The sequence below is a fragment of the Dendrobates tinctorius genome, unplaced genomic scaffold, assembly GCF_039654945.1.
Source record: "Dendrobates tinctorius isolate UK_male_01 unplaced genomic scaffold, ASM3965494v1 ptg000086l, whole genome shotgun sequence".
NCBI lineage: Eukaryota > Metazoa > Chordata > Amphibia > Anura > Dendrobatidae > Dendrobates > Dendrobates tinctorius.
Genome location: NW_027361754.1, coordinates 4,306,895 through 4,319,999, shown reverse-complemented (window position 1 = coordinate 4,319,999; position 13,105 = coordinate 4,306,895). Strand labels below are relative to the sequence as shown.

At 47.0% G+C, this 13,105-nt stretch overlaps 1 protein-coding gene across 1 annotated transcript in view; it reads right to left on the bottom strand.

Annotated features, from left to right (window-relative positions):
* LOC141098035 (uncharacterized) overlaps positions 1–13,105 on the bottom strand; it is a 34,649-nt gene that overhangs the window by 7,785 nt on the left and 13,759 nt on the right. The window contains exons 2-3 of the mRNA XM_073585629.1: positions 2,024–2,150; positions 784–935 (exon numbers count right to left, since the gene is read on the bottom strand). Of these exons, the coding sequence (XP_073441730.1) occupies positions 784–935; positions 2,024–2,071 (200 nt within the window). The 5' untranslated portion in view covers positions 2,072–2,150. The remainder of the gene's footprint in view (positions 1–783; positions 936–2,023; positions 2,151–13,105) is intronic.

Sequence of the window (13,105 nt, the reverse complement as noted above, 5' to 3'; positions counted from 1 at the left end):
GCAGCTGATAGGCGAAAAATGGGGTGACTGATTCCCTTTAAGTTTAAGGAATGCGGCCCGCCAGCTTAAACTTTTAATGTGCGGCCCATTTACTCTGCTGAGTTTGAGACCCCTGTGCTAGTGGTGCTGCCAGCAGTGGTAATAATGCAGAGAGCTCCCTCTGGTGGTGCTGCCAGCAGGTGTAATAATGCTGAGAACTCCCTCTGGTGGTGCTGCCAGCAGAAGTAATAATGCAGAGAGCTCTCTCTAGTGGCAATGATGGCAGATGTAATAATGCAGAGAACTCCCTCGAGTGGCGCTGATGGCAGATGTAATAATGCAGAGCGCTCCCTCTAGTGTCGATGCCAGCTGCTATAATTATGTTCGTACATAGAGCTCCCTCTAGTGGTACTGCTGACAGCTGTAATAATACGGAGAGCTCCCTCTAGTAGTGCTGTAGACAGCTGTAATACAGAGCGCTCCCTCTAGTGACACTGATGGCAGATGTAATAATGCAGAGAGCTCCCTCTAGTGGCGATGCCAGCAGCTATAATTATGCTAGTATATAGAGCTCCCTCTAGTGGTGCTGCAGACAGCTGTAATACAGAGAGCTCCCTCTAGTGGCCTGCTGGCAGCTATAATTATGCTCATACAGAGAGCTCCCTCTAGTGGTGCTGATGGCAGATGTAATAATACGGTTGTGTATTGTAACCATAAAGGTGAATGTGGCACTCTGGCATCAGGAGAACAGCACTCCGGCCCCTATAAAGACGTGTGACACTGATCTCAGGAACTGGCACTGACCGCAGCTCCATATAGGCCTTTGTGTGCTCAAACTTGTCAATCAGACCCTGAACTCTCCTGGAATCATTCATGGGAGGATGGAAGTTGGATAAAACCTGGGTCTTCAGCGAGTCAATGCTGATCTGGACCTTCCTCAGCTCTTTACAGGCAATCTGGGCAAAGATAAGAAAGTCAGTTACTACTGAGAAGAGGAGAGCACCAGGAGCTACAGGAGTGTGAGGTCAGTGTCCAGAAGAAACAAGGAGGGTTGAACTATGAACTTTGCCACAAAATCTGCCCGGGTAGCCCTCAGCCTACGTAACTGCACCATAAAATTTTTTGTACCTAACTAATAAACATTTGGGGGAATTAATAAAAGTGGGCTTCATCCTCCAATTTTTATCTAAATTATGATGGAGCAGGATGCGCATAATTTATTAAAGGGATTGCCCTGTCAAAAGATCCAGAGAATAGGTCTTCAGTATTGGAGGGGGTCAGACACCCCCATAAATCAGTTCTTATAAGTTCTGCAGTGCAGATGTAACAGATGATCAGTGGTGGGCATCAATTTTCAGACCCCCACGGATCAGAGCTGAAAAAATAACCCCTGAACATGTTTGTGCATATTAGGCTAAGTTCACACATGAGTTTGGCTGGTCTGCGTACTTCTTCCCTTAAGCTCCGCCTACTTATGCATGCGTCCTGCGTACAGAAATGCAACATGTTACAGTCGGCGGGCACGTCAAAACGCCGCATGTGGACGCATCCGCATACAACGCATGTCCCTGCGAACCCAATGTTAAAGATAGGTACACAGGACGCATGCGGAAGTAGGCGGAGCGTAGGTGGAGCTTAAGGGAAGAAGTATGCAGCCATATTCAGACCAGCCAAATGCTAATGTGAACCCGGCCTTAGTCCTGCTGCAACATTTGCAACTCTTTTCACTGTTGGAAGCTTTCCAAACTTGTCCTAATCCCAACAGCAAAATCTCTGCTTGCAGTGAGCAAATGCAAACTCTGTTCATAGGCTAAAAAACCCTGAAGTAGGTCCGATCCTAACTCAAGATCCAGTCTGCATCGATTCATACAACAGAAAAAAAAAAGTTTATTATCATATTCTATCCCGAATCGGGGGAATGTGGATGGACATGCAGATACGTTTGATGAATATGTCGGATGCAGTCCCATACAACAAACCGATGCTGCAAAAGTAACATGTGAACGCGGCAGAATTGAGGCATGCACAACAGCCGATTATTTACCTTCAGTTTGCAAATCTTTTCTTCTATCGATTCTGAATCGGTTCCCATAGTTTCCTCTTCGCACAGCCAGGACTGATATAATTTTACAAACTTCTCTGCATTCACAAGACCGGTCAGAGCGGAGGACCTGAAGATGACCCTTATTATCAGTCACACACAATACATACCGTATATAGGGACAAAAGTTTCCTGAACTTGGTTCACCCTATCATTTAGGTGGAGAACGGGTGAAAAATATCAGTATTGTTGGTATGAGCGCATTGAGCCGAGCCCTAGTTCTCTTGACTCATGTAGACAGAGGATTTGAAACCCCTTTTTGCTAATGAGGTCTTAAAACCAAAGTCATTTTATGACCCGCGCAGAGGAAACGCTCTGGGAGTACAGGACACAGTCACCCCATGCTAGGTCTCCCACAATACTGTACTGAGGGGATTACTACTACCCAATTTCCTCTCATGATCCTCACTGATCTTGATTAATCTTCTACATAAACACTAAATATAATAGAGAACAGATAAAATCCTAATATATTTAGAAGGAAGCGCGCATTTAGAGGGAAGAATTAGGATGCAGTTTTGGCTGCGCAGTAATCCTAGTAAATTACATGTAATGTCCCAGGCTGTCCTCCTAGAAGCCTTAACATTAAACTCTCAGAAATTAAGTAGTGGCCCCAACAGGATGGGAGAAATGTAACTATATATATATATATATATATATATATATATATATATATATATATATATACACACACACACACACACACACACACACACACACACACACACACACATACATACATACATACATACATACACAGTGAAGGAAATATTTATTTGATCCCTTGCTGATGATTTTGTAAGTTTGCCCGCTGACAAAGACATGAACAGTCTATATTTTTAACATTAAGAGATAGAATATCAAAAATAAAATCCAGTAAAACACATTATATAAATTATGAAAATTTGCATTTTGCAGTGAGAAATAAGTATTTGATCCCTCTGGCAAACAAGACTTAATACTTGGTGGCAAAATACTTGTTGGCAAGCACAGCAGTCAGACATTTTTTATAGTTGATGATGAGGTTTGCGCACATGTCAGGAGGAATTTTGGTCCACTCCTCTTTGCAGATCATCTCTAAGGCCGGCGTTACACTAGTGAGAAATACGGACGAGTGCGAGGCGCAAAAACTATGCATTGCACTCGGACCAATGTTTTTCTATGGGACAGCTCCCATCATCCATATATTTCTCGGCAGTATTTTATGGGCCGAGAAAATCGCAGCATGCTGCAATTGTCAGCGTATTACGGCCAAAATATGCCAATGATGTCTGTGGGGGCGAGAAAAATACGGATTACACACGGACCACACGTGTGACTTGAGAGAAATAAGCAAGACTTCTCCAGGTCACAGGAAATGGGCCAAGCCATTGTCAGGAAGCTTAGACATGCTAATTAGCTCAAAAAGCGCTCCAGACATCCCGGATGAACGCCTCCACAGAGTCCTGCAGCATGTCTGCCCACATCAATGTGGATATGCTAATCGTTTTGGTCCAGGAAAGGCCAGAACTTTGGGACCAGAGGGATGCACATTACTCTGACCGGGCCAGAAAAGAGGCGGCATGGAGGCGCATCTGTGGGGAGATGTTTCCAGATTTTGAGGAACGTCCACGTGACGAACAGCAACAAATTAGTAAGTTATCTCCTTTATTAAGAATCATCTTAAATGCACTAAATTACACGGTTTCCCAGTAGTCCCTAAAATTCTTATGTGTAGTTTTTGATCATTCTTTCTAATCGAGAATATGTTTCCTTACTAAGCCACATGACTATGTAAAATGTATATAAACTTGTTGTTCAAATTTCCACAATGTACTAAGAAATTATTCTGTCACATTGCAGTGGAAAATGTGATGAGACGCTGGCGCAGCATCCGCGACCAATACCGGCGGGAACGTCAGCAGCGGGCCAGGAGTGGGGCTGTAGCACCAACCAAGCGGAAGTGTATTTATTACGACCGGCTGGCTTTTCTCGCTCCTATTCTGGATCTCAGACCGTAAGTATATACATCCCACCACATAACACATATAGTGTTTAGGGTCAGATCTCCAACCATTTTTTTAAAAATTATATTTCATAACAGAACTCAGTCCAACCTCACTGAGAGGGAGATCGGTTCGGATTCTGAGGCCATTATAGACCCGGTCGGGGGAGGTGAAGAGGTGGCCTGGCCCATCTTCTGAGCCTTACAGCTGCATTCCCCAAGCTCCACCTGCACCATCACTAGTACCTGCAACAGTACCTGTACCAGGACCTTTCCCAGCAGCTGCACCAGCAACCGGCATCCTTGAAGAACCAGGCAACAGCAGCAGCCCTACTGTTCATCTTGAGTGCTCCCCCCAGCCTGCTGTCATATCCTGCCATGGGCGACGAAGGCGAGAGATCCCTGCCTCTGATACCAGGAGGCATGTTGACACGGGGGTGCTTAATTACCTGTCCAGGGCTGCCCTGGATGAGGGTGAGGAGGCATATTCCCGCAGCCTAGCCCAGTACCTCCGTCCCCTACCCCGTGAGGTGAGGCAATGTGTGCGAGGATCGATTCAGATCCTCATTGATGCATGCACACCCCCCAATACCCCATATGAGGTATTTGAGTTCTTGGAGAGGTGGCAGCTGTCACCCCATATCCTGTTCCGAGTTTACCCCAACCCAGATGTGCATGCTCAATATGGATCTGAAGGCACCTCCTCCACGGGTGCCTACACCTCAACCCATCCCCCCCCAAACCAACCTTGGCCACATCAGGCCCAAATGGCAGCCTATAACCCACCTGCCCAAAATGGCCACTTGCACAGACCCAGTGTTGGAGGCTGGCCCCAACCTAGCTTTGGACGACATGGCCATATTGGGGGGTATGAGGCACGTGGTTACCAGAATCCCCAGTAGTATAATCTCCATTATCCCTATGGCCACTTCGCTGCTCAGCAACCTGACCCTGGCCACATCATACATTAGGGCCCAGGTTATGTACCCCCACAGGGGGAAGGCCAAGTTGGACACCCAAGCCAGCAACAAAGAGAGGCTGGACTCCTGCCATCACCTCCACCAACGTGCCAAGATTTGTAATTTTTTTTGTTTGGTCTGATTTTGCTTTAGCAAATTTCTGTTTATGTTATATCATTTGGTTTCACAAATCTTGTAAAAAAATTATGCCCAAATTTGTCTGGGCACAAAAGCCATATGACGGAAATACGGTTTTCAATAACAAAAGTTAAATTTTGGTTTCTAAAAAATTTAAAAAATGCCACGTTTTTTCTCTTATTGGATTCATTACTGAACCCCTTAGTGACAGAGCCAAATTTTAAAAATCTGACCAGTGTCACTTTATGTGGTAATAACTCTGGGACGAATGTTTTCTCATGGCACATTATACTTTATGATAATGGTAAATTTAGGTTGATATGTTTTGTGTTTATTTATGAAAAATTTCAGAAATTTGACAAAAATGTAAAAAAAATAGCAATTTTCAAACTTTGAATGATTATCCCTTTAATTCAGATAGTCATACCATAGCAAAAAATTAATAAATAATAATTCTCACATGTCTGCTGTACATCAGCACCATTTGTAAAATTGTACTTTATTTTGTTAGCATTTTAGGAGGTTTAAAAATGTAGCAGCAATTTTTCATTTTTTCAAGGAAATTTACAAAATTATTTTTTTTTCGGGACCTATCCAGGTTTGAAGTGACTTTAGGGGTCCTATATATTGGGACACCCCCCAAAGTTATACCATTTTAAAAACAACACCTCATGACATACTGAAAACTGCTATCAGACAGTTTATTAACCCTTCAGGTGCTTTTCAGGAATTAATACAAAGTGGCATGATAGGAATGAAAAAGTTTATTTTCACCACCTAATTGTCACTGACTTTTGAACATGTTACTATAGCCGGCAGACTCTAAGGTCGCTATTTGCTAGTGAATTGCCATGGCAAACATCAGGACCACACAATCATGATCTCAGGGTGCCAATAGAGATAAAGAGAGAGAAGCCACAATCTTTTAAACATTTACATGAAGTGGTCAGTATTGGCAGCAGCATCTAAGGGGTTAGACCGATATGGACGGTGACAACACTGATCGTGGCTGATTCAGCAAGTTGTCAGCTATAGTGTACAGCCGACAGCTGCTGGATTGCTACTTGTATGGGGATGCTAGTCTCTTATATCTCAGGTCAGTTAAAAGACGTACTGACGGTCATTAAGGGGTTAAAAATCAAAAAACAAAACATCTCGAAGATAAAGACGGTCATTAAGGGGTTAAAGATCAAAAAAAAAAAAAAAACATCTCGAAGATAAAGTAACTGAACACACACAACAACTTAAAGGAAAAAATTATATTTATATAGAAAAACATTTGAAAATTACAAAATAGATACAGCATGCTCTTGCCAGGGAGTAGCACCCTGAGGTGATAAAAATAATATGTGAAGACATTACGGACTTTCAGTCCTGAGAGCGAACAATGGAAAGGGATCACATGTGGTCTAGGCCAACCCACATTGCCCAACACACCTTCAGCACCATCAGATGATGAACAATCATGAATTCTAGTGAAGTTATGTAGGACCACACATGCTTTGATCACCTCATTTACGTTGGCTTCACTCAGCTGAATGGCTGACTGGAGGACCCGCCATTTGGCACAAAGAATGCCAAAGGCGCACTCCACCAGTCGTCGGGCGCGTGATAGGCGCAAGTTAAAGATCCTGCGCCGGTGGTCCAGGTTTCATCGCAGATATGGCCTCATTACATGCCTGAATTGAAAGGCCTCATCTGCCACTAGGACATAAGGCACAGAATCTTGATTGGAGCCTGGAAGCTGACGTGGTGGTGGTAGGTCCAACTGGTAATTGCGCAGCCGCCGACCCATAATGGAAGAATTGAAGACGATAGAGTCTCCAGTTCTTCCATAAGCCCCAATGTCTACAATTATAAACCAGTAGTGCCTGTCAACCAGAGCCAACAAAACTACAGAAAAATAGTGTTTATAATAATAGAATTGGGACCCTGAGTTCGGCGGCTTACGCATACGGATGTGCTTCCCATCCAGGGCTCCCATACAATTGGGAATTTGGCAGTGCTTCTCAAATCCCCTGGAAATCCGCAACTAGTCTTCCAACTGTCTCCAACAAAACATCAAAGGTGGCAAGGCTCATATGACAATATTGAAAAAACTTGTCAGGATGTGTCTGCAGAGATGCATAAAGCCGGTGAAAATGGCCTTTAGTGAAGCGTTGCCTCAAATGTGGATGGACCTACATTAGTCTCCTCCTCCTTGGATCCACAATCACTGGGTATGGCTGTCCAACAATGGCGGATCTTAATAGGGGCGGATGGGGCGGTCGCCCCGTGCCCAAGGTTTTTTGGGGGCCCAGGGCAGTGGCGTATCCAGGGGGGGGCAGGCAGCAGGGGGGCGCAGTCGAGCCGCCCGGCCGCCTAATGCAGCGGTCCGCAGTATGCCAGTATCTCTCTCCCTCCCTCCCCTCCCCCGGCGGCTGTGTTCTGCCGCTACCAGTCCTGGGAGTCGGCGGTTCTCTGTGTCGGCTGTCAAGCTGACAGCCGACGCAGAGAAGGAGGCAGCGCCGACTCCGAGGCAGCAATAGTACTTGGCGTCTATAGACGCCAGTACAATTGAAGCTCTGACCGCCGGGTCAGAGCGACGTCAGCAGCGTGATCAGGTCATGTGATCACGCTGCTGACGTCACTCCCGGAGCCCAGAGCGAACGCTGGTGGTAAGTGTGCTCCTCTGTGGAGCTGAAGAACCACCGAAGATGGGGATGGGGGTTAATGAGCGGAGATGGGGGTTAATGAGTGGAGAGGGGGGTTAATGTGGGGGTGGGGGTTAATGAGTGGAGATGGGGGTTAATGAGTGGAGAGGGGGGTTAATGTGGGGGTGGGGGTTAATGAGTGGAGATGGGGGTTAATGAGTGGAGATGGGGGTTAATGAGTGGAGATGGGGGTTAATGAGTGGAGAGGGGGGTTAATGAGTGGAGAGGGGGGTTAATGAGTGGAGATGGGGGTTAATGAGTGGAGATGGGGGTTAATGAGTGGAGATGGGATTAATGTGGGGATGGGGGTTAATGAGCGGAGATGGGGGTTAATGAGTGGAGATGGGGGTTAATGAGTGGAGATGGGGGTTAATGAGTGGAGATGGGGGTTAATGAGTGGAGATGGGGATTAATGTGCGGGGGTTAATGAGTGGAGATGGGATTAATGTGGGGATGGGGGTTAATGAGTGGGGGGGGTTAATGAGTGGAGATGGGGGTTAATGTGTGGGGGTTAATGAGTGGAGATGGGGTTAATGAGTGGAGATGGGATTAATGTGGGGATGGGGGTTAATGAGTGGGGGGGTTAATGAGCGGAAATGGGGGTTAATGAGTGGAGAGGGGGGTTAATGTGGGGGTGGGGGTTAATGAGTGGAGATGGGGGTTAATGAGTGGAGATGGGGTTAATGAGTCGAGATGGGGGTTAATGAGTGGAGATGGGGGTTAATGTGCGGGGGTTAATGAGTGGAGATGGGGATTAATGTGCGGGGGTTAATGAGTGGAGAAGGGATTAATGTGGGGATGGGGGTTAATGAGTGGAGATGGGGGTTAATGAGTGGAGATGGGGGTTAATGTGGGGATGGGGGTTAATGAGTGGAGATGGGATTAATGTGGGGGGTTAATGTGGGGATTGGGGTTAATGAGTGGAGATGGGGGTTAATGAGTGGAGATGGGGGATTAATGAGTGGAGATGGGGGATTAATGAGTGGAGATGGGGGATTAATGAGTGGAGGGGGTTAATGTGTGGGGGGGATTTGGAGTGGGGGTACATAATGTGTGGGGGGATTTGGAGTGGGGGTACATAATGTGTGGGGGGATTTGGAGTGGGGGTACATAATGTGTGGGGGGATTTTGGAGTGGGGGTACATAATGTGTGGGGGGATTTTGGAGTGGGGGTACATAATGTGTGGGGGGATTTGGGAGTAGGGACGAGGGGTTATTGAGTGGGGATGGGGGGTACTTAATGTGTGTGGGGGATTGGGGATGGGGGGATTTGGAGTGGGGATGGTATTTAATGTATGTGGGGAGATTTGAGGACACAAAATGAAGAGTATGTATGAGGAAACAGTATGGGGGATGGGTGCAGACAGTAAGGGGTGCGAATGGGTGAATGTATGTGGACACAGTATGGGGAGTCGGGGATATGTGTGAGCAGACAGTATAGAGAGTAAGGGGGTAAATATATGAGGAGACAGTATGAGGAAGGAGGGGAATAGTGTGAGGAGACAGTATATTGCAGATATTTGTATTTAGGGGCATTATAATGACACTTCTATCTTTAAGGGCATCGTGTGGGGATTTGCTGCAGAAGACCGTTGAAGATGGAAGTCTGCAGAGACGAGATGTGGATGAGAAAACTCATCATGGGGTCTGGACAAGAAGAAGAAAAGGAGAACGACTCCAGAGATGACGTCATCTATAAGGTACCTGGATGTAAATATTATTTGTGATAGTGACTAATTCTCATGTTTATTTATGTCAGGAGCATTACAGGGGTTATCCAGGTCTGTGCTGAGTCTGCAGACATTCTATGTGACTGCAGACTTCTGAATTCTCACAGTGCTCACTGAATGCTGTCAGGATTCTCTCGTGCTGGTAATTTACATACATGCGGTCACATGCTGACTAGACATGTGTGGCCTCACTCAATGAAAGTGAACGGAGCGAGGCCGGGCACGTCTAGTTGGAATGTGGCCAGAAGTATACAAATCACATACTTGTGTTGACATGACTGTATATCGGCAAGGGAGAATCATAAATGTGTGCAGTGCATTCGTTGTGAGAATTCAGAAGCTGCAATGTCAGGATTCAGCTCTGCAGGTTCCAGTACTCATCACATGGACACCTCACTCATATGCGATTTTCATAGTTATGGTCCTGTGACAACGAGCTTCTCTTCCTGCTTTCAGTTTTTTACTGAACATTGAGAGCATTAGGGAGAGCAGCTCGTGGGTACATGACTAACTGTGCAAGTCGCATATGTACTTGGGGGGGGGGGGGGGGCGCCGAACCAAATTCGTGCCCCAGGTGCCAGAAAGCCTAGATACGCCTCTGGCCCAGGGGCAGGGGCCCAGGGGCAGGGGCGGGCTGGGCCGGTGGCAGAGAGGCAAATGCCCCCCGGACCGCTCCCCCAGCACCTCTACAGGGCCGGCCGTGCCCTGTGCTGTGACGCCGCCGGCAGCAGACAGCCGCCCGCGTCACATTCTATGAGGGACCGGGAGCTGTGCACGGCCGTCACCTTGACGGCTGCTCAGCTCCGGCTGTACTTCCGGGTCAGATGTCGGGCATGCGCGATGACGTCATCGTGCACGCGCCGACATGTCCCGGAGGATGCTGAAAGCAGAGGCGCTGCTGGGGAGCGAGCCGGCTGTGAGGTAAGTATGGGGAACATTTTTTATTTTTTTTTATTTATAAAATGAATTAAATGGGGGAGGGGGTGAGTGGGGGCTGTACACAATGAAGGGGGGGTGACTGGGGCCTGTATATGATGAAGGGGGGGGTGACTGGGGCCTGTATATGATGAAGGGGGGGTGACTGGGGCCTGTATATGATGAAGGGGGGGTGACTGGGGCCTGTATATGATGAAGGGGGGGTGACTGGGGCCTGTATATGATGAAGGGGGGGTGACTGGGCCTGTATATGATGAAGGGGGGTGACTGGGGGCTGTATATGATGAAGGGGGGTGACTGGGGCCTGTATATGATGAAGGGGGGGTGACTGGGGGCTGTATATGATGAAGGGGGGGTGACTGGGGTTGTACAGGATGAAGGGGGTGAGTGGGGGCTTCACAGGATGAAGGGGGGATGAGTGGGAGCTTCACATGATGAAGGGGGGATGAGTGGGGGCTTCACATGATGAAGGTGGGTGAGTGGGGCTGCATATGATGAAGGGGGGTGAGTGGGGCTGCACATGATGAACTGGGGGTAAGGGGGACTGCACATGATGTGGGGGTAAAATTAACTGTATATGATGAAGGAGGGGTGACTGGGGCCTGTATATGATGAAGGGGGGGTGACTGGGGGCTGTATATGATGAAGGGGGGGTGACTGGGGCCTGTATATGATGAAGGGGGGTGACTGGGGGCTGTATATGATGAAGGGGGGGTGACTGGGGCCTGTATATGATGAAGGGGGGGTGACTGGGGGCTGTATATGATGAAGGGGGGGTGACTGGGGTTGTACAGGATGAAGGGGGTGAGTGGGGGCTTCACAGGATGAAGGGGGGATGAGTGGGGGCTTCACATGATGAAGGGGGGATGAGTGGGGGCTTCACATGATGAAGGGGGGTGAGTGGGGCTGCATATGATGAAGGGGGGTGAGTGGGGCTGCACATGATGAATTGGGGGTAAGGGGGACTGCACATGATGTGGGGGTAAAATTAACTGCACATGATGATGGGGTAGTGGGGCTGCACATGAAGTTGGGGGGGAAGGGGACTGCACATGATAAAATGGAAGGGGGGATAAGGGGCTGCAAATGATGAAGCGGCACTGCAGATGAAGTGAGTGGGTGATAGGGGACTGCAATGGATGAAGTAAGGGGACTTCAAATTAAAGTGGGGACATTAAAGTGGATCCCCTATGGCCAGGATCACGTTGGGCGATTTTGTGCGTATTGGCCGTAGGCCTACAGCTTATGTGCAACGTCTTTTTAGGCCATGTGCACACGTGGTGGAATGGTGGCGGGTTTTCCGTATGGACCCGCAGCAAACCAAGTGCTGCGGTCCGTACGGCTGTCAATTCCCGCACGGGGACCGCAGCGCTCAGGTTGGAAGGGGGGTACAGGGGCCCAGGTTTTATGAACAGCCCCGGGCCCATAGTCCATTTAATCCGCCACTGCTGCCCAAAGCGGCATCACAAAACCCAATTGTATAGAACACGCTCAGTTGGGGTGAACTGAAGTCGGTCTGACATGTTGGCAACAAAACACCAATAAAAAAATTAGCAATTTTCAAACTTTGAATGATTATCCCTTTAATTCAGATAGTCATACCATAAGCAAAATTTTCATAAATATTAAAATATAAATAAATAATATTTCTCACATGTCTGCTCTACATCAGCACCATTTGAAAAATGTTATTTTATTTTGTTAGCATTTTAGGAGGTTGAAACATGTAGCAGTAATTTTTCATGGAAATTTACAAAATAATTTTTTTTAGGGACCTCTCCAGGTTTGAAGTGACTTTGGGGGTCGTATATATTGGAAAAATCCCAAAAGTGATAGCATTTTAAAACAGCACCCCTTGACTTATTGAAAACTGCTGTCAGGTAGTTTATTAACCCTTCAGGTGCTTTTCAGGAATTAATACAAAATGGCATGATAGGAATGAAAAAGTTGATTTTTACCACCTAAATATTGCTGACTTTTGAACAGGTCAGTGTAGCCGGCAGACTCTAAGGATGCTATTTACTCATGAATTGCCATGGCAAACATCAGGACCACACAATCATGATCTCAGAGTGCCAAATGGGATAAAGAGGGAGAAGCCACACTCTTTAAAACATTTATATGATATAGTCACTATTGACAGCAGCATTTAAGGGGTTAAACATATGGACGGTGACAACACTTATCGTGGCTGATGCAGCAAGTTGTCAGCTATAGTGCACAGCTGACAGATGCTGGATGGTCACCTGTAGGAGGATGATATTCTCTTACATCTCAGGGTCAGTTAAAAGACGTATTGACGGTCATTAAGGGGTTAAATTTTTTTCAGGCCTCAAAACCGTTAAATGTCCATTTTGCAAGGTTGCGAGGAAAAAACGCTATACGGATGCCATACAGATTACATACGGATGCTTACATGCGAAAAATACGCGGCCACACCTTGCCAATGGATGATATACGGGTCACTGTTCAGGGAACATTTCTGTGTATTATGACCGTAAAATACGGTCCGTATTTTTATAGTTGTGTCTGACTCCAGCCTAAGGCTATGTCCCCATAGTCAGTAATCAGCAGCGCTTTGAACA